The sequence below is a fragment of the Cololabis saira genome, chromosome 20, assembly GCF_033807715.1.
Source record: "Cololabis saira isolate AMF1-May2022 chromosome 20, fColSai1.1, whole genome shotgun sequence".
In the NCBI taxonomy this organism is placed as follows: domain Eukaryota; kingdom Metazoa; phylum Chordata; class Actinopteri; order Beloniformes; family Belonidae; genus Cololabis; species Cololabis saira.
In genome coordinates this window covers 12,020,389-12,045,638 of record NC_084606.1, presented here as the reverse complement: position 1 = coordinate 12,045,638, position 25,250 = coordinate 12,020,389, and the positions used below count along the sequence as shown (strand labels likewise).

Below are 25,250 nucleotides of genomic sequence, written 5' to 3'. Positions count from 1 at the left end.
ATGTTGGTGGTGGTCGGAGGGGCCGTTAGGCGCGATATGGCAGCCACGCTTCCGTCAGTCTGCCCCAGGGCAGCTGTGGCTACAATGTAGTTTACCACCACTGGTGAGAATGTGTATGAATGAATAATGATTTCTGTAAAGCGCTCTGGGTGCATAGAAGGGCGCTATATAAATCCAAGTCATTATTATTATTATAATTTTCGTTGACGAAAGCAACTTTAGTCCTGGAGAACTTTGATGATATTAGGCCATGCTCCTGGATTGATAAAACCTAATTGGAGGGTGCAGAGCCTTTACAAAGATACGTACATCATCTCAAAAGACTTTGACTTTATTTAGGAAGAGTTAAAATCTCCACATGCTTCTACAGAGTAGGGCTGTTCGATTAATCGATTTTAAATCGTAATCGCGATTATGTAATTAGAACGATGATAAAATGTGAAAATCGTAAAATCGATTTTTCACTTTTTTTTTTTTTTTTTACCTTGTCTGCACACATATTAATGATTGATACCATATTAATGATTGATGGAAATACCTCTCAATACCTGCGACAAGTGCCCCATGGGAGAGGCTCTTTAGTGTAGGAGGGGGCGTTGTAACATGCCACCGGGCATCCCTCAAGCCAGATGCGGTAGACCGGCTCGTGTTCCTTGCAAAAAACTTGCAAATGTGAATAGCAAATGTAATGACTGACATTACACACCTGTACCTCCTTCATGGGTTGCATTATTATTTAGCATGCAAAGACCCAGTTTAGTTTAATTAGAAAATGTCTTGTTTTATTTAATTGGAAATATAACTTACTGTATGTTTGCAAGTGCTGATTTGCTGATTTTTTTTTTCAGAGATAAAACTTTATATTTTATTATATTTTTTAAAACTTTTTTTCAACTTATTTTACAGAGTTTTGCACTTTATTCATTCATTTTTGGTTTAATAAGAGCAAAGTTTACACTTAAAGCCCAATGGGGCAAATGTTCAATAAAAAAACAGCATATTTGAAATCATTTCTTTGCCTTTTGTCAATTCACAAAATAATCGTAATCGTAATCGAAAATTGGATTTTGAGAGAAAAAAATCGAGATTTTATTTTTGGGCAAAATCGAACAGCCCTACTACAGAGTCATCAAAGGTCTGTTAAATGTTCACAAGGACCTCTCAGACCTGCATCACTCATCAAACCTTACGGTTTAAAACCCTCGAAAAGACCATAAGAATTCCCTAAAAAACAAACAGACCCAACTCATGGACTTAGACCTACTCAGACCATCATAAGGACCTAGACCTTATGAAAGAGACAGAACCTTGTTCAAGAAGAATCCCCCAAAGACAAGACCTGCTTGGACATTTGCGAGGAAATACAGGAACTCTATAGGAGTTTGCAGTATCATCATGTGGACAGAATTCTGCAGAAACTCAGAAGGTGTCAGAGAAACTCAGCTTGACAACAAAATCTGTCTACAGACATGGAAGGTTTCTGCTCTGTGTTCTGTCCATCCTACCTGGTTAATTATGGTGGTGTTTGTCTGGAGGCGGCAGGACAGATGGATGCTCATTAAACGCTCACTCACACACACTCACACAGATACTGCACGCTGCTGCCTCTTGCTGGTCAAACCATGAACTGCATACAAGCCACGGGTGCGTTGAATCCTCACTGACCTCCTGATTGACCATCTCATTGACATCCTGATTGACCTTCCCAGTGACCTCCTTATGACCTTCCCAGTGACCTGATTGACCTTCCCAGTGACCTCCTTATTCACCTTGCCAGTGACCTGAATGACCTTCCTAGTGACCCCCTGATTGACCTTCCTAGCGACCTCCTGATTGACTTTCTCAGTCACCCCCTGAATGACCTGACTAATCTCCTGAGTGAATTCATTAATCTCTTTAAGATCGTAAAACTCTCCTCAGCCACTTGCGATGGTCATGTAACTGTAATATTTGAATCTTAAAGGAGCTTGAGGCCGGATTGTGGCAAGATTTATGAAAAAAATCCGTATACATTTTAAGTTTTCTAGTAATAATGTCAGATGAAGCGTTCCAAACCCAAAAGAATGATCCCTCTAGTGTATCTCTCCTTTGCCTTGAACAGGCTGTGTGCTGCAAAATGTGCTGCAATTCGGTCCCGAATTTCCCGCGCTGGGTTGCGGATGTGACGTCACATGAAGCTGCATGCGCGTTCTCCCCGTTCTCCCGTGCCGGCTTCACTGTTGGCTGCAGTACCCCCGACGGCCGTCGTGGTGAAGGGCGGCGCTAGAGAGTCTCATTTCTTAAAAGGAGCCTCATGCTCCTTTAACTTTACAATGAAACACAAATCACAATAAAATCAATAATAAAATTGATTTTAAAAGTAAGTAGTAAATCAAAACTTTTAACATGAAAATAAAATTTAAGTGACTTTTCAGAACTGAAACGACTCAGTTTGAATCAAAGCAGGACAAATGGAACAAAATTAAGCCAAATTCGTGACCCAAACCCCAAAGAAAAAGGCTCTCAAGGTTGACCTCAAGGACCGTTAGAATTTCCTCAATGACCAATCAAACGTTCTCAAGAAGAACCTCCCAGTGACCTCTCTGTCTGTAATGTTGGAGAGCTAGCAAGATTTGAAAGTGGCACCTCCTCTAAGCCCCGCCCCCTCCTCCCCCTCCCGTCAGCGCTCCGTCCAAAGCCACGCCCCCACAAACTTTGGGGAACGCGCATTTGCAGGAGTCGAGTTTTCCAGGACATTTTGGACAGCACATTTTCAACAAAACTACCCCATGTCTCATTCACCTGTAAGCGAGGCCGGTTTTAGGGGGGGGCCTGCACGGCATCGCAGCGCACCGCCACCCGCACCGACGCTCTCCGCCCTCGCCGGGATGGAGACGCCTCCATCCCCACGGTCCCCGATACTGGGGAGGTGGTATTTTTGGCTGCGTTTTCTCCTTTTCTGCGCCATTCTTCAGCAAACGTGACTCGAGTGTGTGAAGTTTTCCAGCAAGATTTTCGACGTGACGAGTGCGCGCATGGGACAGAGGGGGGCGTGGGCAGGACTTAAAATGAAGACATCTGATTGGTTCTTTCCCCCTTGCCAATCCTCTGGTCCTCTGACCAAACCGTGCCATTCGGTGCGCAAAAAACAGATTGGTCAGAATTTTTACAGGATTAAAGGAGCTTGAGGCTGGATTGAGGCAGGATTTATGAAAAAAATTCGTATACGTTTTAAGTTTTCTTGTAATAATGTCAGGTGAAGCGTTCCAAACCAAAAAGAATGAGCCCTCTAGTGTATCTCTCCTTTGCCTTGAACAGGCTGTGTGCTGCAAAATGTGCTGCAATTCGGGCCCAAATTTCCCGCGCTGGGCTGCGGATGTGACGTCACATGACGCTGCATGCACGTTCTCCCCGTTCTCCCGTGCCGGCTTCACTGTTGGCTGCAGTGCCCCCGACGGCCGTCGTGGTGAAGGGTGGCGCTAGAGAGTCTCATTTCTTAAAAGGAGCCTCATGCTCCTTTAAAGCTGTCAGAGAGGTCGGATTTTTTTCTTTCCTTTTTCTGAACACATTATTCACTGGCTACTCTCAGGATGGAAGGACCATTTCACCCAGTATAACAATAAATGTTTTTGAATACGATTACAGACTATACCTTTAAGCGCCACCAGAAACTGAAAACTTCACAAAGACCACTAATTCCTCTGCTAATGATCAATTTAATTCATCTTTCTTGGTGACCCTTCAAACATTATTACAGATCCTTAGAGTCTTGGGGACCATTAAAACATACCCAAAGACCCTAGGAAAATCCACATGAGCTAGTACAACCTTCCCAGTAGCCTTTAAAACTTTCTAGAGTACCATGGCAATCTCCCAAATGAGTTCTCAAATAAGAACCACTGAAACCTTTAACTTTATCAAGGACTGTGAAAACTGTCAAATGAGCTTTACGGTATCTTCATGGACACTGAAAACCTTTCAAATGACCTCACAAAGATTCTTAAGGACCGCCAGAACTTCCCAATGGCCCCAAAAACTTTCTCAAGGACTCTTACAGTCTCCACAATTAGCTTTTAATCCTTTACATAGTTTCAAAGTTTATTTAGACGGGACAATGCATATTCATTAACACTACATTAAGCAGTGTAAATACACCAGGTTTTAGCAGAATTGCTAGTTTCCACCCGCAGTCCCCACAAACAACCAGACACACTCACACTCACACCTACGGGCAATTTAGAATGATCAATTTACCTAGCATGCATGTTTTTGGACTTACCTTGGATTTACCTAGCATGCATGTTTTTGGACTGTGGGAGGAAACCGGAGTACCCGGAGGGTACCCACGCAAGCACGGGGAGAACGTGCAAACTCCACACAGAAAGGTCCTGCCGGGCCTGGGAGTTGAACCGGGGACCTTCTTGCTGTGAGGCAACAGTGCTAACCACTAAGCTACCGTGCCGCCTAGATAGAACAGTGAAACCTCCAAATGATCCCTAAAACCTTCTCATGACAGCTTCGTAACAGCTTCTCATATGTTTTTAGGCAGCAACAGAACCACTGAACGACCCGTCAAACCCTCTTTACAACGCACAAAGGTCACTCAAACCTTTCAGAGGACCAGTAGAACCTCTTCAGTGGACCTTTGAACATTTTAAGGACCATTAGAACCTCTTATACTTCAGTCTGTCCAAAAAAGTTGAATTCTGGGAAGCGTAGTAGACCTTTGTCTGTGTGTGTGAATGCGTGTGTGTGTGTGTGCATATACATACGGTGAGTGCAGCAGGGTGTGTGTATCCGTCCAGGTGTGTTTGGCTCAGTTCAGTACTGCGTCCGTGGGTCATGTGACCGGGGCTGGGCTCGACAGGCGGAGCCTCATCGTCTTGGTAACGGTACTTCTGCAGGGACACAGATGGGCACAGGTGAGATCAGGTGAGATCAGATGCAGGATGTGGTTCAGCGTCGTCTGGTTGAAAGATGTAAGACCTTCCCTGAACAGACGTCTGGATGGGAGAAGATGTTGCTCTAAAACCTGGATATAAACCCTGGATCTACCTTCCAGCAATGATGTTTCCATCCTGACCTTCCAGCATCTCCATACCATCAGAGATGCAGGATTCTGCAACTGATTACTCTTAACGAGCCGGTTGGTCCCTCAACCCTTCTCTCTGAAGAAGGCAGCATCTTTGGAGACATTTCATATTTGGATTAAACGTTTCCAGTTTTCCCAACTCCAGTCTAAATAATCTTTGGTCCAGAGGAGACGGCAGTGCTTCTGGATCACGTTCATGTCTTTTTCTCGCTGTGACAGAGCTTTGACCTTCATCTGTGGATGTGCTCTTCACAAGTCACATTCATTCTGTCACAGCCTGCTGAATGAGATCCCCATAATGTCCAAAAGTGAGTTTCAAAATTGCTCTTTACGAACCTTGATCACCAAATTCTCATCATCTGAGGGCACCAAAACGGAAACGACACGTTCCATCGGTCAGGATTTGGTCCAGAGGCTGATGAAGTGTAAATGTCAACTTTTTAAACTCATCTGATGTAAGTACCAATGAGAGCCTTTGAAACTTTTGAACAATGTTCTCAGTAACCATGGAAATGCATGGACAACATGTTCTAAGAATAATGAAGCAGAAAAATGTTTATCACTGCCAGAACCTGATGACACATCTGTGCGGACACGAAGACGAAGAAATGAAAGCAAGGAGAACTCACACTCACACAGAGGTGACCTGGAGACTCATTTCTATTCCAAACCTCCTCCAGACCGGAGATAATTAATGAAGAGGGATAAAATACAAGGAGAAGAAGATGAGGAGACGAAGGGATGGAGGGAGAAAAAAATCACATAAAAAAACGTATTCAGTAAAAAAAATGAAAAAAGGAATAAAATTGACTGAATGAGTAAGAAGAGCGCGAGGAGCAAAAAAAATGGGGAGGAAAAGAGAGAATGAGACTGAATGAGGTTTCTATAGTGACAGGGAGCCCCCCAATCCAAGAGGGCCATGGTTGCCTAGCAACTGACATCAGCAAGCAGAGGAGGAGTCAACCTCGATTCATAAAGACAGAGATGCAGGAATCACCAGTGTTGCACAAGTTTGTGACATCATCAGCCTCTTCTGTCACTTTTCATCTGCTCACCTGCTTCTATACTCACACCTGCTCACCTGCTTCTATACTCACACCTGCTCACCTGCTTCTATACTCACACCTGCTCACCTGCTTCCTACCTCACACCTGCTCACCTGCTTCCTACCTCACACCTGCTCACCTGCCTCCTACCTCACACCTGCTCACCTGCTTCCTACCTCACACCTGCTTACCTACGTCCTACCTCACACCTGCTTACCTGCCTCCTACCTCACACCTGCTCACCTGCCTCCTACCTCACACCTGCTCACCTGCTTCCTACCTCACACCTGCTTACCTACGTCCTACCTCACACATGCTCACCTGCCTCCTACCTCACACCTGCTCACCTATTTCCTTCCTCACACCTGCCTCCTACCTCACACCTGCTCACCTGCTTCCATACTCACACCTGCTCACCTGCTTCCTACCCCACACCTGCTCACCTGCTTCCTACCTCACACCTGCTCTTCTGCCTCCTACCTCACACCTGCTCACCTGCTTCCTACGTCACACCTGCTTCCTACCTCACACCTGCTCACCTGCTTCCTACCTCACACCTGCTCACCTGCCTCCTACCTCTGCATCTGCTCACCTGCTCACCTATGTCCTACCTCACCCCTGCTCACCTGCCTCCTACCCCACACCTGCTCATCTGCCTCCTACCTCTGCATCTGCTCACCTGCTCACCTATGTCCTACCTCACCCCTGCTCACCTGCCTCCTACCTCACACCTGCTCACCTGCTTCCTACCCCACACCTGCTTACCTGCCTCCTACCCCACACCTGCTCATCTGCCTCCTACCTCTGCATCTGCTCACCTGCTCACCTATGTCCTACCTCACACCTGCTTCGTGCTTCCATACTCACACTCCTTCACCTGCCTCCTACCCCACACCTGCTTACCTGCCTCCTACCTCACACCTGCTCACCTGCCTCCTACCTCACACCTGCCTCCTACCTCACACCTGCTCACCTACGTCCTACCTCACACATGCTTACCTGCTTCCTACCTCACACCTGCCTCCTACATCCCACCTTACACCTGCTCATCTGTCTCCTACCTCTGCATCTGCTCACCTGCTCACCTATGTCCTACCTCCTACCTCACACCTGCTCACCTACGTCCTAATTCACACCTGCTTACTTGCCTTCTACCTCACACCTGCTTACCTGCCTTCTACCTCACACCTGCTCACCTGCTTCCTACCTCACACCTGCTCACCTACGTCCTAATTCACACCTGCTCAACTGCCTCCTACCTCGCACCTGCTTCCTACCTCACACCTGCTCACCTATGTCCTTCCTCACACCTGCTTACCTGCTTCCATACTCACACTCGTTCACCTGCTTCCTACCTCACACATGCTCACCTACGCCCCACCTTACACCTGCTCACCTACGTCCTACCTCACACCTGCTGACCTGTCTGCTTCACTACTCATCACCTATATTCTACCTCCACCTGCTCACCTATGTTCTACCTCACACCTGCTGACCGGCATTCTACCTTACACCCGCTGACCTGTCTGCTTCACTCCTGATCACATGCTTCCTACCCCACACCTGCTGACCTGTCTGCCTGGAGTCCAAACACATTAACCTGTTTAAACCAATAAAGGACTCAACACAGGATCATGTGACCTGCATCTCAGACCTGAGTTCAGACCTGTCCTGCAGCATGAAGCGCGCTCCATAAATCCTTCAGGTGACGTGTTTCTGGATACCTGTCTGCTTGATAATTGCAGCCAGTATCTCCATGTGTGTGACTGACATGTGACTATAGCGCTGTGAGCGCCACGCTACACACACCGTCGAACACGTCACAAGCACACATTCACAACAGTCTCATCACGGCCGCGTGGATGCTTGCAGTGAATCTGAGATGTGAGGTTTAATTTAAACTGGAACAAAATGATCTAACATCATTGTCATTTAGAGTCGTGTGAAGAAATCACATTCTTTCATATGTTTTATGGTGTATAGAATATAACAAACTATGCAACGTTGCTTCAGGTCATTGAGGTTCGCTCCTACAGTTTTCTGATGGTCCAACCTCAGTATCTCCGTCTTGTTCAGGTCTGGATTTTGACCGGGTCAAATTAAAATCCTTATTTATTCTAATGTAGACCTGCTGCCGTGTTTAGGATCATTTTCTGTCACATGACCCAGTTTAAGCCAGTCTTTGTGTGTCAGACAGATGTCCTCACATGTGTCTCTAGAAGGAGTTCATGGTCAACTCAGTGATTGACAGGTTTCCAGGTCCAGACCAGCATCCCTCCACCTCTTTGCTTGACAGTGGGTCTGAGGTGGTTCTGCTGGTTTCCTCCAAACACGGTTCTGGACATGAAGACCAAACATGTCCACGTTGGTCTCATGTGTCCAGAGGACATGGTTCCAGAAGTCTGCCGGTCTGTTCAGGTGCAGGTTTGTGGACCTCAGTCCTGCTTCAAGGTGTTGGTTTGTGGACCTCATCCTGGTTCCAAGTTCTTGTTAGACAGAAGAGATTTTCTCCTGGAGAGTCCTCCAGACAAACTGCCCTGGTTCAGTGTACTTCTGAGAGTGATGTAATGGACTTTAACATCTCACATGCTCTCAGTGAGGCCTGGAGGCTCTGAGATGGAGCTCTTGGGTTAGTTTTTTTTAAATCTATTTTAGCAGTCTTGAAGTATATTGCTGGGACGTCCAAACTTGGGAAGACTGAAGCCTGAATTAAGCTTCTGCGTCAAACCAACGCAGAGCACATGCCGTCGCCGTGACGCCGTCGTGAACCCTTCTGACTTCTCCGTCACTCCATTTCTCCGCGGTGCAGTACCCCCCTTGACCGCTAATTTGCGATCTTTTCCTGAATGGCTTATCCAACTTTTTCCACTCACAGTGAATCAAAGAGATTAGGACAACTATTGTGCAAAAAACCAAAACAAAAAAAAATCACACATACACGAAGAAAAGAGCGCTGAAAGTTCACGACTGCTTCAAACCGGAAACCGGAAATGCGTTGCTACCAAGCAAACCAATCACAGCCCTCTTGGTCTGCGTGTGGTCTGCGTCGCCTCGACGCGTAGTTACAATTTTCGGGAGGTGCACGTCAGTGACGGCGTCAGTAACGGCGTGTGGTCTGCGTCGACACGTACCACACGCCGTAGGCACGGCGTCGTTTTGACGCAGAACCATAACTCAAGCTTGATAACTGTCTTCTCTGACACCACTGCTGATGTCTTTCCCTTTTGGCAACGGATAAAGTGTGTTGACTTTTGCACATGACTGTAAAGGTTCCCCTCACCAGGGCGGACACATGAGTAAATAATGGTGCTAATGACAGCGGTTCATTCTGGTGCAGTCCAAGTGTTGGTTCTGAGCCCAACCAGGACTGAAGTTAGGGTCATGAACAGTTAGCAGACAATTCCACACAACATGGCCCGCTCTTCAGAGGTGAGGACACTAACGTGATAATCTGCCGGAACAAAGGACCAGACCTGTTAAACGAATAAGGTTTGAGATTACCGGGTCCTCAAAAGAAAAGAACCTGGACTGAAGTGCTACAAGGCTGCCTTCATGGATAAAAAAATGGTATAGAAAAAGCAAAATGTGAAAGAAAATGTGAACAACAATAAAAAAGCTGATCAGTGTTTCTGTTTTTGATCTGGTCTGAAAATCATAAAGATGAGAGTCCACTCAAAGCCTCAGTTTCAGTACACAAGACTTCTGAGGTGTGTGTGTGTGTGTGTGTGTGTGTGTGTGTGTGTGTGTGTGTGTGTGTGTGTGTGTGTGTGTGTGTGTGTGTGTGTGTGTGTGTGTTCTGTGTGTGTTTCTGTGCGTGTCCATTAGCAGCACTGATGTAGCTAAAGATAGAATAAACTATTTCTGATCCAACATATCCATCTCTCTCTGAGTGTAGAAAATAGAAGAATATTACACCGCTGCATGAAGAACCCTGGGACAAAATACAAACATGAGTCCACAGAGACATGAGTCCACAGAGACATGAGTCCATAGACATGGGTCCATAGAGACATGAGTCCACAGAGACATGAGACCACAGAGACATGAGACCTCAGAGACATGAGTCCATAGAGACATGAGACCACAGAGACATGAGACCTCAGAGACATGAGACCTCAGAGACATGAGACTATAGAGACATGAGACTATAGAGACATGGTCTCTGGACTGACATGAAGCTACAACCGGAAAAAAATCTGGTCCTAACGAAGAACACAAAAGCTGGACAAGTCCAACACTGAACAATAAAAATGATCTTAAACCCTGTCAACGTGTGCTCGTAGTGGAAGTTGCAACAACCCACCCAGCAGGTCCTTGTGATCCCTGTCTGCATTGAAGTGGGCTGTTGGGGTCCACAGTGGCTTTGGGCTGTTACACGGGTAAATGTTGAGTCTCCTCAGGCTTGACTCAGTGCCGTTACTTGCAAATCTACATCTAGCTATTGGCAACAATCTAGCTATGGATTAAACAGGAGTTTCAGAGAAATCTAAGTATACATGCGCAAGAAGACAATCGATTATTGAGTGAGGTGCATTTAACTCTGCAACGCTAGGTGGCACCGCACACAATTTTGTGTTGGCGTTCTTCCAGTTCCTTCTTTGTTATTCGCCTTCTTCTTCTTCTACTACTGTGTTGATATTCTGGCCTTTGTGGTCTCGTCAGTACCGGAAAGGGGAGTCCCAGGGGAGTCAGTAGCTCGGCTAAGTGTGGGTTGTGTATACGTGCTGGAATAATTTGATTGATTTGATTAGGACACATTATCTGGCACTAAAAGCTTGATCTCAAGAGCTTCAGTTCGGTTTCGACTACAGCCCGGTTAAGGTGAATACATGGCTTTTATAAATAATCGATATCAGCCGGATTAAGGCAACAATTCGACTTTCTGTTAGTGCATGTAAACGTACTGAGTGTCATGGACATCAAATGGAAAACCTATTAGACAGATGGAACCCAGGTGGTCCAAATGACCATGGGCTAAGAAAGAGTGGGGGAGGCATGGACACCCCTCTCAGAGTGGACAAACACAGGTAGGACCACTGTCGAACCTGCAGGCAAACCCACTTGTAGCTTATTCAGATTCCAGGTCTAAATGCTGCTGGGAATGAATAAGTTTTTGCACAGCGACGCGTTGAGGTACAACTATACCTCGGATGTCTCTCCAACATGGACAGAAGAGAACCAGTTTACGGCCTGAAGTAACCCCACCTCGACTCTGATGGAGGCCGGTATGCTCCCTTCAGGTTTATGTTCCAGGTACCCCATCTGGTTGACCTGTTATCACAAAAGCTGGTAAATAGTCTGGAGCTGTGTGGATGGTGAGTGAAATAGCTTTGTAGCTGTAGTGTTGATGGTTTTATCTGAAGGCAGCCTTCCAACACTTCTGTGCTTTTTTACCTCAGGGGCAGAGGTTGCACAGTGTCCAGTCAGTTTGTCTCCAGCCGCTGGTAGAATAGCATCAGTTAGAAGACGTGTCCTGGGTATTTTAGTTAGAGTACAGTCTGACATGTTTACATTTATTTTACAAGTCAGGTTTTAGTAGCACGAAAGTGGTATTTTTATTCTCTTCAGTTTGAACATTGTCCCCACAAACGCTGGCATGCAGGACCCTTCGGTGATAGAAGGTTGTAAAATAGGAACCCTGGTGGGACTGTCTCCCATGTGTGGTTGGTCCAAGTAGAACCCAGATTACACATGCATGTTGGGTCATCCATCACCATTGTACCTGAGTAGGACTACAGCAACTAGTTCACAAGAGACCAGCATACCAGAACCCTACAGCCTGATGATCCAGGCTAATCACTTCTGGTTGGGATTGATCTGAACCTGCTGGTTACCAAGGTTACCACCTACGTACCCAAAAACTGGGAGCTCCAGCAACAGAGTGGAAACACAGGAGCAGCAGGAGCATACCAAGAAAAACCAACCACGAGTACAACTAGAGAACGAGGTTCTTAAACTCAAAGTACTGTAGGGGAGAACAGTGTTCTCACGTGAACGGTAGGACACTAAGGAAACAATGTTCTTACATTTGTCATCAGCTTTAACATGGTTAACCTTCTCGCTGTTTCTCAGTGTATCTGTGCCTCGTAGTAGAGGAACTGCAGGTCCTGATCCAAACCCTGGTGATCAGTAGAGGAACTGCAGTATTTCCTTATAGGACCCAGAGTTAGAATGAGCTTCTTCGCTGTAACGAGTAAGTTATTCATCGGTTTGTCATAAGTAAAATTCTGGATAAAGTGATATTAATTCAACAAGTTAGTATCCAGAACTTATGGGAGTACTTATATGGAGTCCAGCAGTGCAAAACTTTCCTTTGGACCTCAGAACTACAGCCCAGTTGAACAGATCTGAAACCGATGATCACCTGACAACTTGGCCACCTCCATCTGTCATCATCACCAACGTTCTCCAGGATTTTCCATCTTTCTGCTCAATTCAACACTTTCTCAACTTTCATATTAATGTCCCACACCAGTGACGGCACATTTCAGCACAACACAACCTGTTGCACGTTCATTCATGGTCTGCTGGAGTCTGAACGTCATCAACGTTTACATCCACGCGTGTCTTCTGTCATGTGTCATACTTCCCACGCCAGCTAACAGCTAGCTGCTGCTGCTGCCACGGCTAACATGCACGCTAATGTTACACTGACACACACACAGAATCAACACTGAGGTGTGTTACAGCTGATAGAGACGGAGCGATGAATGAGATCATGACTGAAGCAGCACACACACACACACACACACACACACACACACACACACACACACACACACACACACACACACACACACACACACACACAAACACACACACACACACACACAAATACTGGTTTTCCTGCTGCATAGGGACACCAACATGTGCCGACACGCGCTGCATGAGGACATGCGTGTTTCGGTGTGTGTGTGTGTGTGTGTGTGTGTGTGTGTGTGTGTGTGAGTGAGTGAGTGAGTGAGTATGTTTGTGTGAGTGTGTGTTAGGGCGGCCTGCTCTTACCTTGGTGGTGACAATGCAGAGGCAGTCCATATCCCCCCCCCATGCACACACACTCACACACACTCACACACACACATTTCCACACATTCACGCTCACACACTCATGCTTGATCTCTCTTCTCTCTCTCTTTGTTGCCCTCCCCCCTCCTCTCTCTCTCTCTCTCTCTCCTCAGCCGTCTGTCTGTCTATCCTCACTCACCCGCTCTCTCGCCTCTTGTGTACCTCCGTCTGTCGCCACCGAGAGAGCGAGAGAGAGAGAGGAGAGGGAGAAGAGGAGGAGGAGGAGGGGAGCGATGAAGAGGAGGACTGGTGTTTTTTTTGGGGGGGGGGGTACCTCATTGAGGTACTTGATGGAGAGGCAGGAGGAGGGCAAGAGCCACTGAAAAAGAGTGAGAGGGAATGAGAGGAGGAGGAGGAGGAGGAAGAGGTGGGGGTTGGGCTCCTGTTGCCATGGTGTTATGCAGCTGTTGCCCCGGTAATGCTGCTGCAGCTGTTGCTAGGTAACACAGACGGGTGTTGCCATGTGGATTATACATCGAAGGTTTCTGTGTGTGTGTGTGTGTGTGTGTGTGTGTGTGTGTGTGTGTGTGTGTGTGTGTGTGTGTGTGTGTGTGTGTGTGTGTGTCTGTGTGTGTGTGTGTGTGTGTGTGTGTGTGTGTGTGCACCTGCGTGTACCTGTCCAGGTGTCTGTGGTTGGCTCGTCGTCTGGTTCTCGCACACCGTCAGCTCATAAAACTCTTGTATGTCTGAAAACAGAAAAAAACATTCATCAGTTCATTCATTATTCTTACAATGACACAAGAAAACGAGAAAGATTTTCCTCGTTTTGTCTTTTTGTCCTCCATAAAAAATTTGAATATCAGAAAAACATCAAACACCATTTAACTTTTATTCACCATGTCATTATTTTATAAAAAAAAATAAACGTAAAAAAGAAGAAAAGACAAGGCAATTTGACCAACTCATCCAGCAGCTGGGAGATCCACTTTCACCAAGAACCCGTGGTAGATGTTTCCTTCAGCAGCCTGGAATGTTTTCCTTGTCAATAGTTCTTTCTGTAGAGTTTTGAACTCCAAGTAGTGTAATAAGGCTTTTATAACCCTGTTCTTCTCTAAGACCATTGCTGATGTCTGTCCTTTTTGACATTGTATTTGTAAGAGCTGTTTTTTGTAGAGGTCTGAACAGCGTCTAATGATCAGTTGGTCAATAAAGACGATTAGCAGCGGCTGTTGTAACTTAACCCTCCTAAATCTTGAGGAAGCTGAACAGAGCTACCAACCTTTTCTGTTCTACTTTTTTATTTCATTTTTGTTCAATAAATAATACAACAATGAACATAAGTTACACGTTGTTGTTCACCTGAGATTGTAATTGTCTAATACCAAACCACAAGTTACAAACAAAACAAAGTGACTGCATTCATCAGGGACGGGGTATTTGAAGCATCGTTTCCCCTTTTGAGAATCTTTACAGCCAAAAACTTTTCAGGGATTCTGACTTTCCCCAAACATGAACATGCATTACTCTGTTTTGGCTATTTTATTGTGATTGCGTTTTTTAGTGCCATCTCGTGGTGACATGGCAGACTCCAGCCGGCTGAATAATTCCTCTGGTAAAAACTGAAACAGGAGCATGTAATGTTCTTCTTGCTCTGAGAATTTATGGATCTGGTTCATGTTGTGTGTGTTGTGTATCCTGCTGCAGCACAAAGCGAATCTCCCCATTGAGGGAGGAATAAAGGACAATCCAATCTAATCTAATCTAATGTTCTGCTCTTGAGGACTTCAGATTTCTACACATATGATCCGAGTGTTCTTGAGAAGAAAAATACAGGATCCACTTGGACCAGTTCCGGACTGGCTGCATGTAAGAGCTACCTGACTCAGAGTCTTAACAACCTCATTAATCCTCAAAGGTTAGCAGGGGCCAGATTTTGTCAAATCCCTGCCCTGTCTGTGATGTCAGTCTGATGACATCATTAAGACCTGATTAACTTAGACAATGTCCTCAGCAACCCAGAACACCACAGAAGAAGATGGACCTTTTTCGGACAGACTCCAGTGAATCTCCATGACCCTGATTGGGAATTAGTGAATGGAAATGATGGATGTAAAGATTAATGTGAGGTGAAAACCTGTTGGATTCTGCAGCAATCATCAGGGATGTCCTGGGTGTTTGTTGTCTATAGTGGTGACATCACATGGAGCATTGACAGGTATTTATCCCAATTCTGCTGGTCTGGAGCCTTTAGTCCACGTCTAGAGTCTCTGGTGCTGGACCGGAGTCTTTACTCCACTTCTGCTGGTCTGGAGTCTTACGGTGCCCATATATTTGGGTTAACTCAGGTTACTTCAATGCTTACATGAACAATGGCAGTGAGACCAGGAAGAGTTGAACAGCCCCCCCAATCTGAACCCAAGTGCGTTCAGAACCCGCCCAGAGCTCTCATCATGGGTTGTCCATTACAATAACCATGTTCAAGCATAAAGGTCTCCATATGTGCACTTGACACCAGGACACCCTCGGTTGCAGATCGATGATTGACTTCAAAGTTGTGTCATAGGACCTGAGGCCGAATATCTTGGATACTTGGGTGAGGGGAGGAGTGGAGCTGTCCACTGATCACCACCTGGTGGTGAGTTGTCTCCGTTGGTGGGGAAGGATCCAAGTCAGACCTGGTAGGTCCAAACATAGTGTGAGGGTCTGGTGGGAAGATCTCTCTGGGTCCCCTGTCAGAGAGACCTTTAAGTCCCGTCTCTGGCCTAGCTTCAGCCACAAGGCTGGGTGGCCTATCATGGCAGCAATCCCCGACCACACTGGTGGACACCAGCGGTGAGGAACACTGTCAAGCTGAAGAAGAGGTCCTATTGGGACTTATTGGCCCATGGGACTCCAGAGGCAGCTGATATGTACCGAGGCCAAGCAGAACATGTGGCTGGGGCAAAAACTCAGGCACGGGAGGAGTTTGAAGAGTCCAACTTCAGGAAACCTTCGAAGAGATACCGGTCTACCATCCAGCAGCTCAGGAGAGGGAAGCAGAGCACCACCAAGACTGTGTATGGTGGGGATGGGGCGCGGCTGATCTCAACTGGATATGTTGTGAGTTTCTGGAAGGAATAGTTCAAAAACCTCCTCAATCCCACCGACGCAGCTTTTCTACAAGGAAGCAGAGTCTAGGGAGTCAGAGGTGGACTGTCCTGTCTCTAAGGCTGAGGTCCCCGAAGTATTAAAGAGGCTCTGTGGTGGCAAGGAACCAGGGGTTGATGAGATCTGACTGAACTTCCTAAATGTTGAATGTTTATTCTATTTTTTATTTTATTTACACAGTTTATATTACAATAGACATTTTCTACAGGTCCCTTTTTCAGCCACAGGTACGCACTGAAGATCAATGAACAGAGGTGTGACATGTGCACATCCAGGTTGATCAGACCAGTTCAGACCCAGTTCAGCAATCTGGACCTTTTGTAGCGGTGTTATAACACAGTGTTAAGGTTGGGTTGTGTTCTGAACTCAAATGCAATACTCAGGAGACAGGAACGGATTAATGCCCTGCTAGGCGTTTTAATTTTCCAGAAAAAATCTGACAAAGTAATTATAATCCAGGCTTGTGTAGGTCTGTGGCCAAACAAACAATCCAGCCCAGTGGTGAGGGGTGAGAGGTAGGCACTGCAGCTCAGGTGATTTTATAGGATGATCTGGCGAGGAGTGTAAGGAAAGCAGGTCACTTGAAGACTCCGGTGTTGATTGGTAAATGGATGCAGATGTGCAGTGCCCACACTCAGCCAGCTCACCACCAGGAAGGAAACTCTGAGGTGATCCTGAGTGTCTAAGTGACGGAACGGCGATGGCGCAATGGATAATGCGCAGACTGTGGAGGTGGCGGGTGTGAAACAGTGAGACACAGGCTGGAATGCAGGCTAAGAGTACATTGCAGAGGTAGGATATAACCATGAACTGAACCAGGAATTGAGCTGCATATTGAGCCAGGTATGATTTTCATTTTTGAATGTTGCAGAGAACAAAGCGGCACGACACCTATGTTCTTTGTAACCTTGGTGGGAGTGACAGTAGTAGATGTGATATTAATGTCCATATGGAGGCTGAATGAATGATGGGCAGGGATAAACAGGACTTCAGTCTTAGACAGGTTAAGTTGAACCTGAACCTTGCTGATTCTTCATCTATGCAGACAGGTCATTGAGGTGAGATTCGTGCAGAGATTGTGGGGTCGCATAGCAGTGATAAGCCATGTGAATGAATAATCTGGTCCAGAGAGGTGGTGTATATGACAAAGAGAAGGGGCCCAAGTACCGAACCTTGAGCCACTCCCGTGGAAAGGCACTTCTTTGACGACAGCAGCTCTGGATCAGTTTATAAATGGAAGGATGTATGTTACAGGTGTGTGTGTGTGTGTGCGTCTGTGCAGCGTGTAATGAGTGTTTTACCGAGCAGAGCCTGGAAGAGGTCACTCTGGAAGATGCTGAGAAGTTTCTCTGCACGACCTTTGACTCCATCAGCAGCATCAGCCTGACAGGCTTCCATCGCCTGAAGGGCACGCTCTGTATCTGGAGGAGACACCACCAGCAGAAGGCTTAGTGTTCTGATGGTCACACTGGTTCTGCTTGTTCTACTGGTCACACTGGTTCTGCTAGGTCAGTTTATGTTTCTTTAAACTTTAGTCCAGTATTTCATAAGCAGCCGTTTTAGATCCAAATTTGTACCTCAAATGAGGTCAGCAATGAGTCTGGTCCTGGTTCTGATCCAGTCATGTAGTTCTGCAACAGCATGTACATAATCTGCAACATATCTGGTCTCGACAGACTGTACAGGTCCAACCCCCCTAGCAGCAGGTCAAGGGACTATGGGTCCCACCAGACCACGCAATGTAGTAGAGAGTACTACAGTGAATTACACAGTACTACACAGAGGTCTACAGGGATGTAGGATTTTTGACTGAGTGTAAACAACCCTGACAGTTGGAGGTGAGAGGTCACTCAGACGTTCAAAAAGACAAAATGAAATGAAACTGAAGAAGAAACAGCTCCTCGGTCAAAACTGACACACTCACACTCTCTCTCTTTCATACACACATGCACGTACGCACACACGCACACACACACGCACGCGCACACACACACACACACACACACACACACACACACACACACACACACACTCACACACTAGTAGAAACTCTAAAAACAAGAAACGACAGAAATGTGCAAGTAGCAACTCACCTTCCCTCTTGAGCGGCATGTCGTCTCTCTGATCCACAAATCCTCTTTAGGGATTTTACAAACGCCCTCACTGCATGCTGGGTAATGAAGTCTTAATCCCTGCACTCCCGTCAGTCGATACTTTAGCCCTGCCCCCTGCCAGAACTCCACCCATGGGACTATTTGACTGACAGCTTCACTTCACTTGGGTCTATTCAGATGAGATGATGCTCTACATCAGTTTAACGTGTTTGAACAAACGATCATAACACAAAAAAAAAGTCATGAAAATTGTGTTTCTAAAGAACAGAGGCTGCTTTTCAATTCAAAATCCAGCATTTTTTAACTTTTTGGTCTTTAAGGTCATTTAGCAGACGCTCTTATCCAAAGCAACTTATATCTGAGAGAGCAAACACACCATTTTGGCCGGGGAGCTATTAGGGTTAAGGGCCTTGCTCAGAGGCCCAAGGTCAGTTGCCATTCTGGATCTTGAACCTGGGTCGTCCAGACCCAAGCCCACCTCTGTAGCCACTAGACCACCACTCACCCATTTTGTGGAGAGGTTAAAATGTTTCCGTTTTTGTTCATCTATGTCACATTTTCAATTTCTAATCATTATTTGGCTGTTTTACATCTCTTCACATGTTTAGTCTCATATATTGATATAATGAGGAACTGTGACTGAAATGTATGCTGCCAGTAACAGGAAGTACCAAAATAAAAGCTAGAGGAGCTCAGACTCAAAATCAAATTATGACTTAAAATCAGTGAAACTTGGCCATGCACTTACTGTGATAATAAATAACTCAAATAACAAAACACGTGTTTAGAGTTCTTTTTTTTGACATGTGAATCTACATCAGAAACACATGATTCAGTGAGCCAGTCTTCATCAGACCATCATCCCTCCACCACGCTGTCATAGACTTTAAAGGGCACCTATTATGAAAAACATGTTTTTTCTTGCTTTAACATATATAAAGTGGTCTCCCCTCAGCCTGCCAACTCAGAGAAGGAGGAAAGCAACAAGATTCTGCAGTGTCTGTACAGCCGCCCGGATGAGCCATCCAGTGTGATGTGACTTCTACGAGCCGTTCAGATTCTGTTCCCTTTCGTTATGACGAAAATGCGATTTACATCGGTTGGCCTCCGATGTGTGAAACCACGCCCACAACTAACTCCGCCGGCCAGAGTTTCCGCCATTTTTTCCTAGCGGTGTATCGCGTCCTTCAGGCAGCCAATCAGCACAGAGCCTCATTATCATAGCCTCCCCCCCCACTCAGAATCCCGCATAGATAGATGTCTTTAGCTTACTGGTGGAAGAGAGCATCAGGTTTCACGTTTCTGGAGCCAGGTCTGTAGGTGAGGGTGAAGTTAAAATGACCAAACAAAAACAAAACAAAAAAACACAGGCCCCAACGAACTTGGCAAGAATTTAAGCTGCCTGCATGTAGGCCAGGTACTTATGGTCAGTGTCTCCACTCCTCTAAAGCCATTTTGACAGCTAACGGTTACCGTTTCCAATATCATTTTTGCACAGAAGAGAGACTTCAGGAGAAGAAAGCACATGGATGAAGTTTTTGGTCAGGACCAGAATGTTGGGAGAGGACTGTCCCCACCCCGATGTCAGAAGCATCTACTTCAACAGAACTGGAACTGAACTGGCGTGAGAGATCGGGTTGGACATGGATTGGAGTAAGATGAAGACTCTTTAATTTAGAGAAAGTGTTCTTAGCCTCAGCCATCCAAGAGAACACAATGGAGGAGGAAGTGAGTCTGGTGAGGGGGGCCACTACTTTGCTGTAGTCTTGAATAAACCGGTGGGAGAAGTTGGCAAATCATAGAAACTGCTGCAGCTGTTTCCTGCTGGTGGGTTTAGGCCGCTATGCCACAGCCCTGATCTTCTCTGGACCTGCCTGCGCTTGCCCACTCTGAATGATGAAACCAAGGAACTCACAAAAAGTTTAATCTCCAGCAGTCTTTGCAGACCCCGACGGACATATTTTTGGATAAGAATATCATGTTACCAACCTATGAGCTTGCGGACCCTGAACTGTGGTAAAGGAACACCCGCGGGTGAGATGCATTCTCAGATATCTAGCTCGCCGTGGTAACCACAAACAGAATCGGGCATCTGACACTCCCTGCTCCAAAAACGAACCTCCTCAAAAAAACAGCTATGTATCGATCAATAACTTATTGGAACAGGTTACCACCCCACATTAATATAGTACAAAGTAAATTGTCATTTAAATATGCTATAAAGAAACACTTGTTGTCATTTACTACATGACTGGAGTGTTATTTTTGTTTTGTTGTATTTGATTTTGTAGAGTGGATTATGATGATGTGTTCTTTGTAATTTAATACTGTAGAATGCATTACATTAATTATTTATAATCATTTTTTATTGAATAAATTGCAATCATGTATTTCATTTTCTATATTGCTCAGTAAAACCTTTGTATATCGTGTATTGTATATTGTATATTATGTATTGTATTTTCTTTTTATGTGTATGGACCCCAGGAAGAATAGCTGCTACTTAGGTAGTAGCTAATGGGGATCCTAATAAACAAATAAACAAAAAAATAAAACAATCGGGACCACATCTGCTCTTAGGCAGGGCATTTCATTCTTTTTAGCTGCAGGGTTTTTGCATGGCAAATACAGATTTCTCCCTCGTACCTCACATGTTCCAAAAATCGTGGCTGCTTCACACATATCACACACACACACAAACTCAACTATAAGGTAATAATAATAATATATAAGGTACCTGGACCGGCCCCAAGGAAGACCACCGCTGACTAGGCACACCCGAGACAGAACCGGGCACCCCATACCGGCATCAGCACCAGTCCAGTGGTAGCACCACCACCACTGCCGCCCTGCGCACGCAGCAGACAATGACAGCAAAAGTTGTAAATTTGCACTAGAGGTAGACTTGAATATATATTTTTTATTTATTTATTTATTTCGATCATGTGCTCAATATGGTACACTCATTCATAGCATATCATGTAATCATTTGGATCGAAAAGGAATAGGCTGAAGGTCTGAGCTTATAAATGCCTACCCTTTAACCTTCACATTATTATTATTTACACTTTCTACAACAAATGCTTTCTAGCATTTCCACCCAAAAAAGAAGCAAACACAAAACACAAAAAAAAAAATATATGTAACAACAAAGAACCAGTAAGAAAAGAAAAAAGGAAAAATAAATAATAAATAGTCTCGATTAAAACAAGGACAAAAAGATAACACAGTAAATATTACCTGCATAATTCCATAATTCTCTCTCTTGCATCTTATCCTTCGATCTTGTTGGTATTTACCAATCATGGTCTGTTTTAAACTATTTTTAAACTGTATGATGTTTATACTTATAATGTTTAAGATTATCTGGCAAGCTATTCCATTTATATTTACAATTTAGGGCCAGAAGTCACGATTAGAGGCAAACTCAAGAGCCTGTTCTTATTTAGTGGATGAAAAAGATATTGTGGGCCATCTTAGTTCATCAATGCTGATGATCAGCTCATCAATGATGATGAACTGATCATCATTGAAGCAGTGAGGGGTTTTCATATTTCAAATGCCGATTCTCCTTTTGAAATGTGTTATGTTCAGTAAATGATGAGAGTTTAATTAGTTGTGTTGTGCGTCTGAGGTTTTATTTCTGTCATTTTCAGACCTGGTAAGAACCAGTTGTTTATTTCTGTCATAATCCTGTTGGTGGAAGTTATAACTGATAATTGAAAGCTGTTTCCTCCACTTTTACAGATATAGGGCATTTTAAAAGCAGCCAGCATTTCAAACAGAAGTGTGAAAAACTGCTGTTGGTAACTTCTATCCAGGTCACTGACACACTTGCTTTAACGTTTTGACGGGAAGTGGTGAAGCTGTGGCCGTCACCGTGCTGCTAAGATGTTCACTCATCCTCTCCACAACATGAAGACTTCATCTGCGTTTCTGCTGTTCGGTGAGTCAAACACAGAATACTCATATGTCCGTCCGTCTGTCCGTCCGTTTGTCCATCCGTCCGTCCATCTATCTGTCAGTCCGTCCATCCATCTATCCGTCCGTCCATCCGTCTGTCCGGCCATCTTTTAATCGTTTTTGCAGAAGCTAGAAAGGAAGTTGTGCTGAAGTTGAGGCAGGTTCCTACGTCTTACTTTCTGAAATATGTTCATATCTAGAACCACAAGGACACTGGCAGAGTTGTAGTTTTGTCTCTATGTACTCATGAATTTGAAATAAAACAATCAAGACGTGATAAAAGTGTAGACATTCAGCTCCGCATGACTGTACTGACCTGAAGCTCTCTTTGCAAAACTCTTACCTAACGTCGATGTCTTCTCGCTAACCATGACATGAGTTTTTTCCTCCTTCCTGCAATTAAGTTTTTGAAACGCTTTAATGGGACTTGGTTCTGGTGTTCAAGCATTGTTTAATTTACCTAGAAACACAGGGGTGTAGAACTAACTAATTGTCCAGTGATGAGAAGGTTGTGGATATCACAGTATTGATGAGCTTTTCTTTTTTTAAAGGTTTTTTGCAGCTCTAGTGGCCTTTATTCAAGGTGTGGATAGGAAGGGGTAGAGAGAGAGAATGTGGGCGACATGCAGCAAAGTGTCGCAAGCTGGGACTGGAACCTGCGACCACTGCAGGAGGACTGTTCAGTACATGGGCCACTTGCTTTTTCCACTGTGCCACCCAGCTTCCCTTGAACGAGCTCTTCCGAATTTCCTTTTAGCATCTCAGACTGTTCAGATTTCTTGCAGTTGCTGAATGAGCCAGAAACGTCGAATGTCTCTGGGTTGGCCAAATTTTTCTACGGTCTCTGGGTTCGCCAGATGTTTCTACAGTCTCTGGGTTCTACAGATGTTTCTGCAGTCTCTGGTTTAACCAGACGTTCCTGCAGTCTCTGGGTTCGCCAGATGTTTCTACAGTCTATGGGTTTGCCAGATGTTTCTACAGTCTCTAGGTTTGCCAGATCTTTCTACAATCTCTGGGTTTGCCAGATGTTTTTGCAGTCTGGTTTAACCAGATGTGTCTACAGTCTCATGCAGGATATGGACGACGAGATGACACCACATTCTTTTACAAAAGTTTTTGCTGTTGGGTTTTGTTGAGATGGAAGTGGTCTTTTTCCGTTTAAAGTCAAGTTCTTTGCGTTCATTTAAGGTGGATTTTTGTGTCATGCTTTGCATGATTAAAATGGCTTAAACAGTCTGCAGCATGAAAAAATGTGAACTGATTTTACAAACCTTGAGTTCAGCATTCATCCGTCACAGAACCGAACTTCTGGACTCAGATGTAACACGTCTCATTTAGCCGTGTCTGAAACAGCTGACGTCTCTAGAACCGATGTCCTCAGACCAATACGGTGGCTAGGTGGATAAAAAGAAGCACATCTTTTCTTTTTTTTTCTCATTTAGACTTTTCATTAGTGCAGCAGTGTTGTCTTTGGCTGGTTTAAATGATTCTCCAGAAACCCTTCCAGACTTCCTTGCTGCTGGAGAACTCTGAACTTGTGAACCTGTTTCTGTGTTGTAGGAGTGTCGCTTCTGCTGGTGTCAAGAGCTGTCTCTGCAGGTGAGTTGATGGACATACTGTCATACATGCATTTATTAAAGACAACCCATGAGACAAAAAACCTTGAGAATATGTGCAAAAACATTTACACAAAGAGTCTTTTAGTCCTCTTTGGGCCACAACTCAGAGATGACGCCTCAGTGACCAACAGCACAGTCTGTCACAGAGTTCTTTTTCTTATGTTTTTACCTTTTCAAAGATCCAAAAACAAAGATGATGGTGGAGTTGCAGGGAAGGTGACAGTGATTTATTATGGTCCAAAAATGCAAAGTGACCAAAAATACTTACAGTGCGATAGCGAAAAATTATATACAAAAAATACTAAACAAATTAGGCAGCTACCTCTATTGCAATACTCCGACTCCAGGTTCAACGTCTGTGACTGAACCCTCATGTCTTAAGGAGGCTCCTTTAAAAAAGTTAGCCCATCCCACTGGGCTAACCCCCTTCCAGGATCCAGAAATGCCCTGTAGTGTTCCTCTTTTAACACACTTTTACAAACATTTTATAAACATTAAAATAACAGTAGAGAGTAAGAAGTATTAAATATATTTAAAGCGACACTACGTAACTTTTCCACCTTAATATCATATTTCCAGAGTCATTGTGATGGTACATCAACTTCCAACAGGTTTAATGACACCTCTGTCATGGTCTGAGGGGTCTGTAATCGCCTTCACTGGCACTATGTAACTTTGAGGAGCATGGTAGGAACCCTGCCACACTAAAAAACTACAAATCGTTACGACTTTGACTGCTTTACGGCATACGTCACTTCCCCCTCCTTCCCGATTCGCAGTCGAGACGAAAATGGGCGGGGCTTGGAGCTCAGAGCTCTGCAGAAGCTGGTAACCCGTTGCTGCCGCAGCAGCTCCACACAACAGACCAGGGAAAAGATCCTAATGGTTTAACTTTTCAACGGTTTCCTGCTCGGAGGCAGAACCACGCAGGCCAAGTATCTGATATAACAAAGTAAAAGAGTGAAAGAGTCGTCGGCTCGCTTTGGATCGCGGCTGTAACGACCAAACACACAGTAAAGCCTGAATTATGGTTCTGCGTTAAATCGACGCAGACGGCGTAGGGTACGTGGCGACGCGCAACGTACGGTGCGTGTCGCCGCGTACCCTACGCCGTAGGCTCTGCGTCGATTTAACGCAGAACCATAAACAGCCTTAAACCACAAACACTAACACAGACGGGTCGGATCAAAACACAGGTTTTATTCCCAACTTCGCCAGCTAAACGCAGTTGCTGGCCAGCTCTCTGCGGTGCAATTAACCCCAATCTTCAGATAAAACTAGTTTG

At 45.1% G+C, this 25,250-nt stretch overlaps 1 protein-coding gene across 3 annotated transcripts in view; it reads right to left on the bottom strand.

Annotated features, from left to right (window-relative positions):
* Positions 1–18,395, bottom strand: part of LOC133420307 (disks large homolog 4-like) — a 90,164-nt gene extending 71,769 nt beyond the window's left edge. Inside the window, exons 1-4 of one of the 3 annotated variants that reach the window (XM_061709970.1) lie at positions 18,363–18,395; positions 17,571–17,690; positions 13,798–13,868; positions 4,752–4,877 (exon numbers count right to left, since the gene is read on the bottom strand). In XM_061709970.1, coding sequence (XP_061565954.1) covers positions 4,752–4,877; positions 13,798–13,868; positions 17,571–17,690; positions 18,363–18,381 — 336 coding nt within the window. In that variant the 5' untranslated portion in view covers positions 18,382–18,395. Of the gene's footprint in view, positions 1–4,751; positions 4,878–13,122; positions 13,294–13,797; positions 13,869–17,570; positions 17,691–18,362 lie in introns of those variants that run through there. The other 2 variants (XM_061709971.1, XM_061709973.1) reach the window with 2 other exon arrangements.
* Between the last annotated feature and the right edge of the window lie 6,855 nt (positions 18,396–25,250).